This window comes from Cricetulus griseus, chromosome 8 (genome assembly GCF_003668045.3).
Source record: "Cricetulus griseus strain 17A/GY chromosome 8, alternate assembly CriGri-PICRH-1.0, whole genome shotgun sequence".
In the NCBI taxonomy this organism is placed as follows: domain Eukaryota; kingdom Metazoa; phylum Chordata; class Mammalia; order Rodentia; family Cricetidae; genus Cricetulus; species Cricetulus griseus.
The window spans coordinates 95,184,860-95,203,259 of NC_048601.1; the positions used below are offsets into that span (position 1 = coordinate 95,184,860).

Below are 18,400 nucleotides of genomic sequence, written 5' to 3' on the forward strand. Positions count from 1 at the left end.
CAGTCTCAGAATTGTAAAACCATCACTGTAAATTCAAAGTGGGTTCTATGCTCTTAAAAGAAATCCAAAATCATCAAAAGGCATCACACATCTATGTTTATCTCTACAGCCACCTATAACACTTCATTCTCTCTCTCCCTCCCTCCCTCTCCCCCCCTCTCTCTCTCTGTGTGTGTGTGTGTGTGTGTGTGTGTGTGTGTGTGTGCCCGCGTCCATGTATGTGCATGCAGAGGCCAGATGTAAAGCCAGATGCCTTTCTTTCATTTTATAATTTATTTTTATTTGATGTGATTGGTGTTTTGCCTGCATGTATGTCTGTGTGGGTAAAGTGGATTGTAATATGGAGTCAGGTCTGGATTATAAAGGTAGTTTGTTTAGGAAAACACTACTCACACCAATCAGCCTAGCCAGTTGGCAGGGAGCAAGGGAAGAAGAAGGGGCTCCCACATGCATGTCCCCCACTCTTAAACCTTTCCTACATCACTCTGACCACGCCCAAGTGTCTCCAGCTCCAAGTGGGCATGGTTAGTGTTACTTGTAGCTAGCCCAAGTGGGTGTGGCTAGGATTTCCCCCTACTTGTGGGGGTGCCGGAAGAAGCCCTGGAACTAGTGTTACAGACAGGTGTGAGCTGCCATGTGAATGCTGGGAACTGAACTTGGGTCCTCTAGAAGAGCAGTCAGAGTTCTTAACTGTTCAGCATCTCTCCAGGCTCAACATGTTACTTTATTGTTCTTTCACTTATTTTTGAGGCAGGGTCTCTCTTACAGAAGCTGGGTATTGTCATTTGAGATGGGCTGTCTGGCCTGTGACATCGAGAGTCCTTCTCTGTCTGCCCCACCGGCCTAGCACTGGAGGAACAAGGGGTCCAATTCGGGTCTCCATGCTTGCTAGCATGGAGTCTTAACCACAGAGAACCCCAGCTCCCCACCCCTTCTTCATGGATGGAAACTATCCCACATCTAATGATGACAAGCTTGCTGGTATGTTTGCATCTTCTTCAGAGGAAAGCCTCCCCTTCTTCAGATTTTAAAACATGTGAAATTAAGGAATTCACTCTTGAGAGGCAAGAAAGAGCAGGGGGCCAAAGTATTCACCCCCACAGAATATCCTGTGAAGAGCCTGTGTGTGGCCCTGCATCCTCCCGCCATCTGCACAAGGCCAGGCAGAGATTGTGGTGCCTACAAAAGCCCTGTGGGGAGCCTGCTGTGCAGAGGACTGCAGCCTCAGGGCACACGTGGGAGACTGAGAGCTCCTTAAGAACTGACTGCGCAGAAACTCAAAGGAACAGAATCTGAAATGAAGGAAGGCTGCTGAGTTCCTAGCACCCAAGCTGAATCAGACTGATGAACCATGCAGCCGCCAGGGCACACCACCTTCTGCAATAGAGGGAAGTGCAGGGGGCAGCCAGAAGACCGGCACCTCGCTTCAGACTGAGAAATCACTGGACCTGTACCCCACCGTGTGTGTGTGTGTGTGTGTGTGTGTGTGTGTGTGTGTGTGTGTGTGTGTGTTCATGTGTATAAACATGTTTGTGTGTATGCATGTGGAGACTAGAGGGTGACTTTGGGTGACACCCTCAAGAACACCATCCATTTTTCTTTGAAATAGTCTCTCTTTGAGCTGGAGAGATGGCTCAGCAGTTAAGATTCTTGCTAAGAATCTAAGTTTGGTTCCCAGCACCCAAGTTACACAGCTCATAACCACTGTAACTGCAGCTTCAAGGGAGCTGATGCCTTCTTCTGTGGGCACCTACACATATGAGCATTTACCCTCCGCAATATATATATATATATATGTAAAACAAAAGGCAATCTTTAAAAATAGAAATATGTGCCCTGATGGCCTGAAGCTCACAGATTAGGCCATGCTGGCTAGCCAGCTCCTATCTCCACCTCTCCAGTTCAGGGATTATAAGCACATGCCACCCCACTTGGCCTTTCCATGTGGGATCTGGGGCCCAAACTCAAGTCCTCACAAGATGTAGTGACTATCCCTTGTAATTAGGGTGGTGTCAATCTTTAAAGGTGAGAAGGTAGACTGTGTTAGTGTCTAAGGCCATAAAAGACACCCATGTAAACTGATTTTATGGAATGGTATCCCATCCACAATTTGTTTGTTGGGGCCCTAAAAGGCAGAAGAGTTTCTCTTTTTATGTGCAGCACCCTGCCCCCACACACATACAGAGAGAGAGAGAGAGAGAGAGAGAGAGAGAGAGAGAGAGAGAGGAGGAGGAGGAGAGAGGAGGAGAAGGAGGAGGAGGAGGAGGAGGAGGAGGAGGAGGAGACAGCAAGAAGCTTCCATCAGCAAGCCAAAGGGAAATCCTGCTAGAAAACAACCCCAAATTTCACCCTTCAGTACTATAAAAAAAAAAAAATCTCAATATCCATTGCCCATGAGTTGATATATTTTGTTACTATATCCCAACCTGGCCAACAAAACTATTGCTATCTCCAGATTTCTGTTGACCACCACACAAAAGCACAATGTTTGCCAGTGCATGCTGGATGAGGTACTCTTTTTAGCTTATGTCACACCAAGTTAACATATCCCCTGTAAGCACTTATACTGTCTACTCTCCCAACCTTATAGAAATAACCACACAAAACTGCAAAGAACACAGACTGCTTAAGGATCCAGGGTCCAAGTAATGAGAAGCTGACTGTAGCTCTTGGTGTGTCTGAGGAAATCAGACTATATTAGACTTGAGTGCGTGACAGAAAATTGTTTAGTGACATGCTATAGTTCTTCTCTCCATAGCTGCAGTCACATTTCCAGAATCTACAAGGAAAATTTGAGAGTACAAAACTCATTTAGGATGATATTGTAGGGGTTTGATTGAAAATGGCTCCATAGGCTCATAGGGAATGGCACTCTTGGGAGATGTGGCCTTGTTGGAGTGGGTGTGGCATTGTTGCAGGAAGTGACTTGGGGTAGGCTCTGAGGTCTCCGAAACTCAAGCCAGGCCTAGTGGCTCACTGTCTCTTCCTGCTGCCCATGGGTCCAGATGTAGAGCTCTCAGCTACACCTCCAGCACCAAGTCAGCCTGCAGTCACCATGCTTCCCACCATTCTGAAAATGGACTAAACCTCTGAACTGTAAGCCAGTTCCAATCAAACTTTCCTTTTATGAGTTGCTCTGGTCATGGTGTCTCTTTACAGTAATATAAACACTAGCTAATATAGTTATTAATATTTTCTATTTAATAAGCGATATTGTTACCATTTTATTGGAGATTTCATTAAAGGGAGAGAATAGATTTAAAATCTTTTCCATAGCTGAGAGAAAGCCTAGAAGTCAGGGTATGGGTGGTGGATTGGGCTTTCAGACATGAGAGTTTCCCAAGACACAAGGGATTCATTGAAGATGAATGGACACAGAAAGTGTGTATAAAACCATGTTCTCACATTGCTATGAAATAAAGGGATCAAGGATTTCAATTAATGTCATTGAGTAAAGAAAAGGAAGGCAATGTAAATGAGGTAGCTGATTCAAGGATGGCAGTCCATGAACACAGGGCAGTAAATGTAATATGAAGAATGAGTGAACACTAAAACCAGAAACAATGAAAATAATAAAATCTGGGAGAAGGATTTAATGATAGGAGAGATGGATTGTGGTGATTTTTGTTAATTCACTTACTTTTCTACTGGTTTTTCAAATTATATATATATTTTTTATTAACAACAGTAAATGTTAATAAGGTCATGTGATGGCTACTCTTGATTGTCATATTGACAGAATTCAGAATCACCATGGAAACAAGCCTCTGGAAATGTCTGGGAGTTTTTAGATTGTGTTCGACCCACTCTAAATGTGGGTGGTATTATCAATGGTGGTGGTCCTGGACTGAATAAAAGGGGGAATGTGAACTGAGTGACCCCATCCATCCCTCTCAGCTTCCTGACCTGCTGCCCATGCCTTCCCAACCATGTCTTTCTTGTTGCTTTAGTCATGCACTCTGTAGCAACAATGAAAGAAGTAAATGCTACAGTTACATTGTGGCCATAACTTGTATTCTCACCTAAATTTAGATCCTTGACCAATGTGTGTCTAAATGACACATTAAACCAAATCAGCCAATTGAACCTGTCTAATGACAATGCATATGGCACTGTGACCCAGGAATGCCAGGACTCCCAACAGAGAAGGGGTGGGTGGTCAACTCTTTAGCAGGAGTAACATGGGTAGACCCACTAGCTCAGATCCCTGTGTCATGAAGTATTCTCCACAATACCACGAGAGGAACATTAGTCCTTGAATGAATCCTATGTTCTATGGTAAGTACATCTTAAGTCTGAATCTTGCTGGCTCCATTGATTGATTGCTACTTAATCGCCACCTCTGTTAATTAATTCAGACTGTGCATGAAACTTATGTCTGCTGAGTGTATATCAGGAAAGTAAAACAGAAATGAAAAGTCAGGATGGGAGATGGCCTTGTCTTTTCCTCTCAAATTGGAAAAAAAATTATTAAGCTGAATACATTTCTATTCTTTTCCCAATGGCAAAGATGAACAAGAACCAGTATCCTTTCCAAAAGGAGTGTTCTAGAGGCCAAAGAAGAAGCCCAGGGCTTGATTTCTGTGGTAGTGGGCGAAAAGCGTGGAAGAGGAGGCATGGGCAGGTCTGCTCAGTTCTTACCCTGAGTGCACAATTCTCTCAGCCATGACTTCTCAACCTGAAGATGGGGCATGGACATCCATGTCACCTTGAAATAGGCATCCTACTGTGACCATGCCAAAGTACCGCAGTCTAATGCTGGTTGTGGTAGTGGTGACAGAACACTATTTTCTCACAATGTTGGGGATAGAGGCAGAGTCTGTCTAACTGGACCGTATCAGCCAACAATGTTGCATCCTTGGAGCTCTGAAGAAATATCACTTGTCTTCAGCCTCCTACTGGAGACCCTGGATCCAGTGAAGCATCATGACTGCCTGATGGGGGATGTCCTTCTGAATATACGTTTCTCTTATTGCTTGATGAATAAAATACTGATTGGCCAGTAGCCAGGCAGGGAATATAGGAGGGGTTACCAGACAAGGAGAATTCTGGGGAGAGGAGAGAGAGAAGTCTCAAAGAGATGCCATGTAGCACAGGAAGGAGAAACAGGTCTGGACCCTTCTCTGGTAAGGTAAGACCACATGGAAATACTTAGATTTATAGAAATGGGTTAATAATTGAGAGAGGGCTAGCCAGTAAGAAGCTCTAGCCATATGCCAAACAGTTTAATAATTAATATGTCTCTGTGTGCTTAATTGGGGCCGAAGGGTGGTGGGACCTGGAGGAACAGAAACCTCCATCTTTACCTGTCCTTGCCTCCTGAGGACCTGGATATCTCTTCTGTCAACTCTGTCTCCCATGTGCTTAGAATTTGTGGGATAACCCAGGATAACCACATCCACAAAAGACCCTCTCTTCTTTGTCATAAAACATTCCCATATCATGGGTTTGAATGTAAAGGTCTTTGTGAAGACACTGTCTAGTCCACTACCCATACCCTTTCAGGTCTCTCTTCCATTTGCTACTAGCAGGACTTTAGGAGCCCCTCTGCATACATATTCACTGAGCTCGGAAGGATGTGAAGAAACTGGGTACATGGTCTGCAGAGATGGCTTAGAAGTTAAGAGCACCTCGTCTTCTTGCAGAGAATTCAGCATCTACATGGTGGCTCACAATCACCTGTAACTTTATTTCCAGGGGATAGAATGCCCTCTTCTGACTTCCTCAGGGGTTGCATGCTCACACTAAGGCATATGTACTTCTACACACAATTAAATAAATACATTTGAAGAAAAGACACCCAAGTAAGAAGAAACAAGCGGAAAAGAGACTGGTAAGTCTGAATTCTATACATGATGAGTTAACAAACTCTGGAGATTTTACCACAAGTTTCCTTCAGAGAGGCCCAGTGCTTGCAGGGTACGAATCCATGACGTGAGAAAGCACAAGTGTAGTCTTGATTCCTGAAATGCCACAGGTGATGGGTCCAGTGGGGTTTAAGGCAGCATCTCTGCTTCTGAGGAAGCCAGTGCCACTTGAGTCTGGAGCATCTTCTCTGGTCCCTGACCTGTCTGGTTCACTGTGGCCCATTTATCTTCAATTTCACTACACAGACATCCCTGTGTTTTTGACTCTGAACTAGTACTTCCATAGATTCCAAAATGCTTGCCTTGGTGGCTGTCATGCCAGGCTGCTCACTAACGCATCACCCGGTGTATCAGCCAGTGTCTTGGAGTGCATTGTCCTGGATGTGTGTCACAGTATTTTTTAATTTCCCAGTATGCTGTCTTGGTGACAGTTTCCAGAGAAATCAGGGAGAACCACACAGTAAGATTTACTCCTTCCTATGGGTTATGTGTCTTTAAAATTGGAGCAGGGACCGAAAATTATCTTTTACAAATAAACTCACAGTTATGTTGGCCTGGGCTGGTGGCCTTAATGTACACATGAATAAGTGTGTAATGCCATCTTTAAGGAAAATGGGCATTTAGAGCAAGGGTTCCATACATAAGCAAGCTACCTTAGACATTCCTTCTAGAGCTAATGAGAAGTCAAAAGAGAGATCCAAAGACCCACTGCTCAGTCTATCAGTCTGCAATTCACTTTAAGGTCAATGACTGCATAAACCAACCCTTCTGACAGAACTCCTTCAGGTCAGCCTCAGCTTCAAGAGTCATTTGAATGCACTGCTCAGTTTCAAGGTTTGCTAACCACAGACCTTGAGTAGTTCAAATCTAGGGGTCTTCTTTGTATGGTAGACATGAGGGCTGCCTCCCCAGAAACCACTGCCTCTCCTCTTCTCACTCCACAGACCCAGATCCCAGAAGCCACCAAAGCCAAAATGTCTGGGAGACACAGGTTCGTCAAATGATTCACCTCCTGCTAGTCCCAGGGACATAATTTCTTCAGTGATGGAGAAAGTGAATGTCCCTCCCCTGTTCCCTGTGTGGGTCATGAAGGCTAGAGGCTGCTGTAGCCCCTCAGTCAGTGAGCTGAGGATGATGGTAGAGATGGGTGGAGATAAGCTGACTGGGGGTGACCTGAGCCACCAAATCAGACAAGGACTTGCTCTGTGGAGCAATATAGACAACTTCAAACTAGACAAAGTTGGTACCCATTCTGGTGTTCCACATATACATAATTTTTGTTAATGGATATCCATCATGGCAGATTGTTGTGGGCTGACCTGATCCAAGGCTTTCTCTGAAGCCCTGATATATGGAGAAGGAAGACAGTTCCTTCGGTAAAACCAGGAATATACTTGACAGATCAAGTAATAGCCAGAGCCTTAGGAGAGGTGCAATATTGAATTGACTCCCTAGAAACCAACTCTTCCCTCTTAAGGGCCTCTGGTTGTCAGTCCCGAGGCTTCTGTGTGTTCCATCTGCAATGCCCTTAGACACACTGTGTTCTCTTTGTGCAGCATTACTTGATTACTCTCCTGCTGATTTTAGCCCATTGTATGATACTTTCCCCTGTCCCACGTTCCCCTCTGAAAACTATATATAAGATGCTGTACCTCTTAATAACATTGCTTGGCATAAGGCATACCTTGTGCAAGACCTCCTAACACCAAATTTGCTATCTTTATAAATTTTTGATTCCCTGGTCCTCCCCCCTCAATGACCTGTTACTGGAAGAACAGCCTGCTCGTCCAGGTTAGCAGACAGTCTGTGGACATTCAGAAACACTCAGGATGTATTCATGGCCACCCTTCTCTTTCCTCTCCAGGGATAGGATGACAAAGCAACTTTCAGAGTCTAGAAAAGGTTGTGATAGAGACCTCTGTCCAGTGGGAGGAATCAGAGTCCAATCTCAGAGCTCAAGCAGGGTGTCCATGTGTCTCCCTCTCTGTCAGCATAGCCTCTCTTCACCCCTCACCAGCCTTTACATCTGACTGAGCACTCACTGTGGTCCTCCTTGTCTTCCAAGCCAGGCTATCTTGGAACAACACGCATGCTAGTGATGGCTCAGGGTGACCTCCCGGGCTTCCTTTTATCTCCAATGGGTACAATCTTTTCTCAATGGTGGACATAAAAAAGAATGTAATTTCTCAGCTGCGACAGTTGGTCACAGGCATTGCATTTAACTAGAACTGTGGGGACATTCCAGCACAAGTGATCTGTACATTATGTTTCTACTATCAAATACCATTATCTTTGCTTCTGGAAACTCGAGTGTGGCCTGGCCTTGCAGCTAGTCTTCGGTGTGATCCTCAGAGTCAGTGGCTTTCTCATTTAACTTCTCTGGAGTGTGTTAAGTGAGAAGGCAAAGTTTGAAACATCTTAATGCAACTTAACTCCATCATGTCTTCAGACCTCTTGGAGATCATTGTAGTCAGTCTCACCAGAATGCAGGAATTGCAACTGCCCTGAATGTATACACCAGACAATATTGTGACCTATTATAGACAGCTGCTGTGGCTAATATGACAAAATTAAAAGGGTAACTTTAAATCTATTATTCAGAAAAGAAATTTGGAAAAGAACATGGCCCAACAAGGGATAAATGCATGACAACCAGAAAGGTCAAGATTCCGTCAAGACCCTTTAGGGAGACATGGATATTGAGTAATTGATGACTGTCAGCCTGCACCACAGAGCAAGGTTCCTTGCCTGTCAGAATTGCCAAGAGAATCTCCCAGAACCCCACTCCCCCAGAGCAATCCTCCCACCAGATCCTGCTTGGGGAGTTGGAGCTGGGTTGTGAGCTCTGGGAAATAGTCACAGACAGACCAAAGCAAATGAATTCAGAACTGAGTGTTGAGTGAGCATGTTCTAGACTCAGAGTTTCTAGGACACAAGGTCAGAATCTGTGAGTGCTTAGAAAACATTTGCTTTCGAAGTTTTCTTGAGTCTATCAAAATGAAGGCAACGCTTGGGTGGGGGCAGGGGCGATGCAATGGAGCTGTGCCCAAAAGTACTTGCATACATTCCCAAGGTATGGCGGCTTTTATGAGGACTCTGAACTGTAGCCCTCTTCCCTCCTGTGTGGTACCCTGAGCTTGACCCTACACTGCTCTCTGGTTTTATTTTTCTTACTAATAGCAACACTTGGGACTCTTTGCCTCCTTGCTTTTAACTCAAAGGAGAACAGACAGATTTACATGTCCTACATTTGCTCAGTGCTTAGCAGAGTGTTTGCAGCTCCTGATGGAATTATTAATGTTGGAAGGAGGGCTTAGCTCTGTGGACTCTGCATCTGAGAGGGTCTGGGGACACTTCAGAGCAGTAGCGGTAGAACACCTGGCACAATCATCAGTGGCAAAACAAAAGCTTCTACTTTGCTTTAGCAGAGGGAACACAGAAGTGGCACGCCAGGAGGGCCCTACAGCATGACTTTTGTGTTGCCTGGTCCTCTCAAGGCCAGGACACATAGTTCCCTAACAGCACAACCTACAGAAACAGACACTATCCATGGAAAATCTCCCAAACAAAAGGGCTAGAAGAATAAAGGAAACAGGCCCTTTCAAAGCCTTCTTGGAATATGGAGACTCACCCAAGGCCCCGGTTGCTTTCTATAGCATCTTTCTCTGACAGCTGGTGTCACCACCTGTCAGAACCTTTGCAGTGACTGTATTCTCTACTGGGCTTAGAGAGGGCTGCTCTGTGGTTGCTCCTGTGGTATGGAAGTGATGTAAAGTTCCATCAGGGTTAGCTGTTAGGAAGGTCCCAGGAGCCATGTTTCAGTCAGGTCTGGGAATATTCATTACCCTATGTACCATGGTCCTGTTGCTGTCTCCATCCACTGCATTCCACTCTTGAGTAATGTTCATGAGAGCCTTTGATTCTGGGGGAGGTGGGCGTGGCAAAACTTCACACCAGGCAGGAGAATCTGAGAACCATTGCCCCATTCTAAGTCCCAAGGAAGTGAGACATGACTACAGGACAAAAGCTGTGAAGGTCACTTGCCACCAAAGCACATCTCTGCTCAAGCAAAGACATCCCCATGCTCCCCAGATCCAGAGAGAGAGTCCCAGTTCCTTCGTATTAATTAAGTCTCTGCCGTTCTTCTGGTCCCTGCTGCATCCACTCGGAAGCAGCACTCACAAAACAAGTGTCTGTCTCCCCTAATCTGCTCACAGTCCCTTCCACACCACTCATCTTCTGCCTGTGGAGGTCAGAAGAGGGCATCAGGCTGGAGTTATAAGCGGCTGTGTGCCAGTTGATGTGGGGACTGAGAGCTGTGATGCTCCTAGATCTTAGCAGCAGAGCCATCTGTCCAGCCCCCTGTAATATCTTTATATGTTACAGTGTTAGTTTGCTACTAGCTTTCTGTGCACCTGTCCTCACAAGGAACACTGGTCTGCAGTTCCGATTTTTCCCTGGCAGTGTCCACCACCTTTTAGTAAAGATATCAATTTCATTTCACTTACATCTTGGTCCAATGGCTTGACCACCTGTGTGCACTTTGTACCTATATTTTGCTTCCCCACATTGCAGTGTCGACTCACTTTCCACCTTGAAGTCTAACACATGTGCAGTCAGCTTACTGAGGACTGGAACCTGCACATGAGCATCCAAAGTGATGATGGTGATACAGTAAACAGCGTCTGCTGCCCTCTAGGGCCCTGTGACAGGCCCACATGGCTACCTTACAAGCAACACTTCCTTTCCCACCACCCGGGAGGGCCACCCCACATCCCACTTTATCCACAAATGTGGAGGTAAAACAAACAAACAAACAAAAACCTAACCTTAACTAAAAGACCTTTCTGTCCCTGAGGCTCCCAAGCAATTCTGTCTCGGCCACTGTACAGGACATGTGGGTGAACTCAATGCTTTCAGGGCACTGCTCTGGATTCTAGAATGTTTTTGTTATTACCTGAGAGAATTTTGTCTCTGGATCCATCAATATTTAACTCTATCAGTTTTACCCAATTGGTAATTTGCCCTTAGTTCACAGTCATCATGTGTTGCTTGAGCATTTTCTTAATTCTTCCTTTCTCTACCACCCAGATAAGAGATCCTAAATGATTTCTAATGCTTCTACCTTAATTTCAAGATGAATAGGCAACAGCCAATTTTTAATCTGTGCCATTTTTTTGTTTTGTTTTGTTTTGTTTTTCGAGACAGGGTTTCTCTGTGTAGCTTTGGAGGCTGTCCTGGCACTCGCTCTGGAGACCAGTCTGGCCTCGAACTCACAGAGATCCACCTGCCTCTGCCTCCTGAGTGCTGGGATTAAAGGTGTGCGCCACCAACGCCTGGCCTAATCTGTGCCATTTTTATCTAGTCAACAGCCATATAAAAATTTAAAGTATATAATATAGATTTGTTTTCATTTAAAACAAACTATAACCTTCTACAACGGTATAATGAAAATTAGGACCTGGTAAAAATAAACTGTACAGTCAGCAGCTACTTAGGAAGCATTCCCTAGTAAAACTGCGCACTTTAATATGTTCGTGACTGGATCTCTGAAAGCTTCCATACCTGGCGTTAGCAGTATGACTGAGGTGACGATCAGAGAGCAGATGACCAGGATGACGAGCAGTGCGATTGCAATTCCTTTCCAGTTTCTCTGCGGAGGGTTACTCCCCACCAGTTCCTAAAACAACCACAGGAAGACAGAACTCAGTGAGCATGACAAGGGGGACAGGCCAAATCACAGCTGTTGTTTCATTCATGACACAGGGCGGTGGCAGAAGCCTCTGGCACTAGCCGCTCTCCCTGCGGCACTCCAGGTACCTGCTGTGTCCTTCCTCATGTCAGGGACAGACGATCTCCACAATGACTCTAACATGATACCATTTTTAGAAGAATTGCCCCCCACACACACACAAAATACCCCCATGAACTAGAATACCGTGCAGGCACGTGGAGTCTCTCTCCATGGAATGTCACTCAAGTGTGACGAACATTGCTAGCCCCAGGTCTTCTCTTCCCCCTTTCTTTATTTATGTCCACACTACTAACTCTGACCAGTAGCAGCCATGCTTGAACATTTAGTTAGCACACACTGTGTGTTAGCTTCTCTGTGTGGCACTTATCATGAGCCTGGTATTCCTGCTACAGCCCTGTGAGCAAGTTGCAACGTTCCTTGGGCCTCACTTCCCTGGGTCTCTCACCTCTCCTATGTTCTCAGCATCCTCCCTGGAACAACATGAGCAGGGTGGAAGGGAGATATGGAGCCGTCTCTCAAGGATGTCAACATGTGAACAAATCTAGGAACTAAACAAGCTCGTGGCACAAGGAGACTAAACTTGTTACCTTAAGATGAGGGTGACCTTCACTGGGATTCCTTGAAAGTGGTGCATTACTAATATCTAATAATAAGTACTGTATATAACAGTTAAATAGTAGTAATTCTCATTAATTCTACAGAAAAATTTATATAGCAACAAAGGACATATGACCTCAGTGCAGCTATGCACACCATCCATCTGAGAATATTGCCTCTTATAGTGTCCATCAATTGAACTCCTGTTAACTAAGCCAAGAAGTAGGATAAAGATGGTCTTTAAGTAGATACAGTGTATAAATACATCTTCATCCTCAACTGGCTGTTCATTTGAAGGTATAAAATGGCTACAAACCAATAAAACAGGCAACACTTGATTACCATGTGCCTTTTCTGGCTCAGACGTACACATAATATGATATCAAGTCATGGCTGCAACTTAAGAGAATGTCAGGAGATCAGCTGTTGCCTTGCTATTTATCACCACCACTGCTAAATAATGCAGAAATACCTCACGGACAACAGTAAGTGAACTCAGAAGTGAGTGAAGAAAGGGAAGAGTTTTCTATTGTGCTCTTAGTCTCAGAATGGAAGGTTGGAGTTTTAGCTTTTGCGGGGAGGATGGGTCAGCTTACAGCATTTGGAGACCAGCATTCGTCAAGCTGCAGACAGCTACACATGAATAAAACACTTGCTTCTCGTGATGAACACACAGCCTCACATAGCTAAAGGGACAGCAGAATAACACACAGCAGAGGTAAGAGGAGGTGAACTCTCAGCAAACAAAGGAGACTAAGGTATTGAGGTGGCACAGGAGTTGGCAGGTGGCAATTGTACAGCAGGAGCTGCACTGATGGCATGGGTATAATTTTCTGGTCACGATGGGACAGTGGGTGGTTTCACGTTTTATTTTTTTGTTGCTGAAAGCAGAGGGGTCAACCAGATGGCCCTCTCACCAGGGAGTAGGAAGTATATTCAAGCCTCTCCCTTATGATAATCCATATTTCAACTCTCTCTATCAGGCACTTTTTAGAAGCACTTTTTAGAGACTATAGGACTCTGGCTCCCCAAATAGAAAAACAAAACCAAAAACCAAACCAACCAACCACACCCCAAACCCAAAAAACCCCAAACCCAATATTAGGCAACTAATAATTTTAAATGTTTGAAACGAGTATGCATATGCCAGCAGCTTGATGGGCAGCCAGTGAGTAGCCTATCTTGCTGCAGGGCCATTTCAGATGCAATCCAGCTGGAAACCCCTCCCACCCAGGTTCTCCCCTCCTCATCATCGTGTGTCTGTCTTTGCTAGTTTTAAGTGTGAGGGATGTAGCCATGAAGTACCAGTGAAGGCTGGATATAAGGGAACAACTCAAGTAAAAAACCAATTCAGGGGGACGCGCGCGCGTGCGTGCGTGCGTGCGTGCGTGCGTGCGTGCGTGCGTGCGTGTGTGTGTGTGTGTGTGTGTGTTTGCGTGTCTGTGTGTATGAAGACATAGTCCTGCTCTCTGTAAAACTTCTGTTGATCAGTCAGACTTTCTTTAGGTTAGCTAGCCCAACTTTGGAAGATTGGCAGTTCATCTCAGGGTAAGAAGGGCAGGTACTTCCCAGGACCATTAGGCAATGTTCTCAAGGCCCCTTCTCTCTGACCTCTGTCCACTGCCTTCTATCATGCTTGTTCTAGTTTGATTTCTGTGTCTGTGATAAAACACTCTACATAAACACAACTTAAGGGAAGAAAGAGTTTATTGATTTGGCTTACACTGCCAGGTCATGATCTTCCACTGAGGAAAGTTGGGGCAAGAGCTCAAGCAAGAACTTGAAGTGGCAACCATGGAGAGGGACACTCCTTGGGGCCTACTTGGGATCAGGTTCAGTTAGCTTCCTTATATAGGACCACCTGCTCAGGGAATGGAGATGCCCACAGTGGACTGAGCCCTCCTATAGCGGGTAGCAGCCAAGATACTTTCTCACAGACATTCCCACAGGCCAATCTGATCTTGTCAACCTCTCTATCTCCTGAGCTAATTGGGAGCATGGGGGAGAGAGGGAGCTAGAAGAAAAAGAGGGGGAGAACAGGAGGGGAGAGGAGGACATGAGAGAGCAGGAAGATTTAGTCAGGGGAAGAATTGAGGAGAGCAAGAAAAGAGATACACAATAGAGGGAGTCATTATAGGTTTAAAGAGAAATCTGGCACTAGGGAAATGTCCAGAGATCTACGAGTTTGACCCCAATTAACAATCTAAGCAGTGGTTGAGAGGCTACCTTAAATGCCCTTCTCAGATAATGAGATTGATGACTACCTTATATGCCATCCTAGAGCCTTCATCCAGTAGCTAATGGAAGCAGAGGCACACACCCACAGCTAAGCACTGAGCTGAACTCTGGAATCCAGTTGCAGAGAGGGAGGAGTGATGAGCAAAAGGGTCAGAACCAGACTGGAGAAACCCACAGAAACAGCTGACCTGAACAAGGGGTTGCTCATGGACCCCAGACTGATAGCTGGGAAAACAGCATAGGACTGTTCCAGAACCTCTGAGTGAGAATGTCAGTTTGGAGGTCTGGTTAATCTATGAGGCCTCTGGTAGTGGATCAGTATTTATCCCTAGTATACAAATGGACTTTGGGAGCCCTCTCCACATGGAGGGATACTCTCTCAGCCTAGACACATAGGGGAGGGTCTAGGCCCTGCTCCAAATGATACGACAGACTTTTAAGATCCCCATGGAAGGCCTCACCCTCCCTGGGGAGCAGAAAGGGGTTGGGATGGGGGATTGGGAGGAGCATAGGAGGAGGGAAGGGAGAGGGAACTGGGATTGACATGTAAAAGATGCTTGTTTCTAATAAAATAAAATAAGACTTTCTTCTCAGGTGACTCTAGCGTATGCAAAGTTGACAGTTAATGCTGTTTCCCCACCAGACTCTCCTGGAGCTTTTTGGGTCGTCTGGGTTCCACTTATCTTTTCTCATATATATTTAGGAACTTCTCAACTTGACTGCTTCATATAATGTGAAACATAAGGAAAACATTTGAGGATGTTCTCTTCCAACAAAGATTTGAAGTTATCTACAGGAGATCTTGAACCCCTCAGTGAGATTATTACAGGGAATAGTGATCCTAGTTCCCCTAGGCATCTTATAGATGCTGCTAGGCAAGTGCTGGCTCAGGTAGAATATGTAATTCGACACCAGCAGATAAGCTATGTTGACTATACGATACCATGGGAAATCTGTGTGCTTCCTACATGACATATTTCAACAGCTGTGTTATGGGAAATGGGTCATTATTGCAGTTGCATCTACCTGTTTCCCCAGCCCAAATGTTGAGCCCTTATGAAGCAGTGGCTTGTTTAGTACAAAAAAGCCTGATAGAATCTAGGCTATTTTTTGGTAGAGAACCAAGGGTGATCAATGTTCCTTATACTAAACAGCAAGTTGATTGGTTATTTTAAAGTAATGATTCTTGGGTGATTGCTTTTGCTCAGTTTTGGGGCCAAATTGATAACCATTTTCCAGCTGACTGGTTGTTGCAATTTGCCCAAGTGCATTCCTTTATATTTCCTAAAGTTGTGATGAAAAATCTCATAAAAGATGCTATGCTGGTTTTTACTGATAGTTGTGATATATTGTTTATGATTTATTAAAGCCACTGGAGAACAAAATAGCAAAGCAGCCATACTAGTTAGCCACAGATGCCAGGCAGTGGTGGCACATACCTTCAATCCCAGGACTCAGGAGACAAAGGTAGATGGATCTCTCTGAGTTCAAGTCTGCCCAGGGCTATATGAGATTGAACCAGTCTAAAAGAATAACAGAGCTCTCTACTTTAATCCCAGCACTCATGAGAGATATTTAAGACAGGAACAGCGTCTCAGAGCTGGCATTCATTCTCCAGCCACACTGAGCTTAGGAAGGCATTGATTCCCCAGCCACACTGAGAAGATGCAGCAGTCTGAGGTTTGGTGAGAAATCCTGGAGACAGGATCAGCCCTTTCAGCTTGAGGTAGAGGTAGAGCTAGTGGCTTGGCTGCTTTGCTTTTCTGATCTTCAGCTTGAAGCTTGAACCCCAATATCTGTCTTTGAGTTTTAATTACCATGTTACATATGGTTTCTCCAATGGAAGAGCTGCTTAATGGTAATACAAACAGCTCCAGCTTCAGCTGAGATAGTAGAATTATGAGCTATAGCAATGTTTTCCAGCTTTTAGTAAATAGTTCATTTAATTTGTATACTGGTAGTCATTGTATTTTTAGGGTTCTTCAAGTTATAGAAACTGTTCCCTGTATTGGAGCTAGTAATGATCAGGTTAGGATGCTGTTTTAGCAAATTCAAGATGCCATTCATCAAAGAAAATTGCCATGCTTTGTGGGTCATATTAGAGCTCATTCCAATTTTCCTGACCCACTGGCTGACAGTAATGCATCAGCTGATAAATTAACAAAGATGGTTGCTTTGTCCCAAGTAGAACTGGCTCAACAGTCACATGCCCTTTATCATCAGAATAGCAGAAGTTAAAGACAACAATTTGGCCTTACCAGAGCAATTGCTTGACAAATTGTTAAGCAATGTGATGGATGTCCACAGTATTTACCTGGGCCTCCCTTAGGCTTCCCTGAGGCCCTCTTCCTAATCATTTATGGCAAATGAATATTACTCATGTTGCAGAATTTGGCAAATTAAAATATGTGCATGTGACAGTTGATACATATTTAGGGTTCTTGATGGCCACTGCCCAAATTGGGGAAGCCCAATTTAGCTCATTGCTTAAATTGTTTTTCATATTTGGGCATTCCTAAAATTATAAAAATGGATAATGGATCTGGATATATTAGTAAAGTATTTCAGCAATTTTGTTCCTCATAGAAAATCTAGCATAACACAGGCATTCCTTATCATCCTCAAGAACAAGGAATTGTGGAATGTACCCATGGTGTTTTGAAAACACAACTTCAAAATATAAAAAATGGGGAAGTATGGTGACTCTCAGTCACCACATAATCATTAAATCATTCCTGATGGGGGAAGTACTTCTGTGTGTGTGTCTGTCTTAGTGGATGATAAATAAAGTACTGTTTGGCCAATGAGGCAGCAAGTTAGGCAGGACTAGAAGTCAAGGAGGATTCTGGGAAATGTAGTAAAGAAGTGGTGATCCGGGCAGGAATTGACATAACAGGGAGACTGATATATGAACAAGGCCAAGATGGAAGTGGCTCTCTCTCTGCCTCCAGAGTCGCCATGTGATCCACCGGCAAGTGAGGTCACCAATGGAAGGCATCCATAAGATAAGTCTTATAAAATATATAGATTTATGATAATTAAGACTGAGCTAACAGACGAGAATCCTAGTCATTGGCCAAGCAGCATTTGTACCTAATATAAGTCTCTGTGCATTAATTGGGGTCCTAACTCGGTGGGCAGAACTCAGGCAGCTGGCTTGCGGAAGCCGCCCACGTGGCGGTAGGGCTGTGGCGGTAGGGCTCGGGCGGGTTTTGGCGGAAAGATTTATGGTAACACATTCCCTCTTCATTTGCCCATGTGCAATCTGTTGTGGATAGATTTTGGCATGATGACACTTGAGTGACTTTTGCTCAGGTGAAATGGAAGGACACTTGCCCTGGATTATGGAAGGGTCCTGACCCTGTTTTGATATGAGGTTGAGGGCATGTTTGTGTTTTCTCACAGGAGGGAATAAAGCTTGGTGATTGAGTGCTTGGTACAGTGTGCGGAATAGAGGAGTGCTGGCTCTGATGATATTGTGACTGCTGGTGCTCCCCCAGAAGAGTTGCAGTGAGACTGACTGAACCTTTGTTCCTGATCCTCCAATGTCATCATCCTGCAGGCTGGGAAGGGAAGGAGATTACAGGGATGGTTAATGATCCACAGCTTCTTGAGAGACCTGCTGCACCAATTTCCCAGACCTTTTTGAGTTTTAATTATTCTGGATCTGGCCAAGGAACACCTATTTCCAAAAACAAGTCTATGACTGAATGCTTGGTAGTCTTATCCACGCTATATCTTGGGACACAGACATCACCTCTGCCAGTATAGTGTTCATCTGCTGTTGAAATAGAGATCCTGGAGAACAGGTGCCTCAGAGATCTCCCTCCTGTGGGAAAGACACTGATTGGAGTAATTGAACACTATTATGGAGGCCATGTGTGGCTAAAGCCCCTCTTCAGTAGGTGAGGAGGAATGGGATAAAGGTTTCGCTGCTGGTAGT

The 18,400-nt window shown here is 44.7% G+C and overlaps 1 protein-coding gene across 1 annotated transcript in view; it reads right to left on the reverse strand.

Annotated features, from left to right (window-relative positions):
- Dpp6 (dipeptidyl peptidase like 6) overlaps positions 1-18,400 on the reverse strand; it is a 652,844-nt gene that overhangs the window by 322,207 nt on the left and 312,237 nt on the right. The window contains exon 2 of the mRNA XM_035448706.1: positions 11,433-11,547. Within this exon, the coding sequence (XP_035304597.1) occupies positions 11,433-11,547 (115 nt within the window). The remainder of the gene's footprint in view (positions 1-11,432; positions 11,548-18,400) is intronic.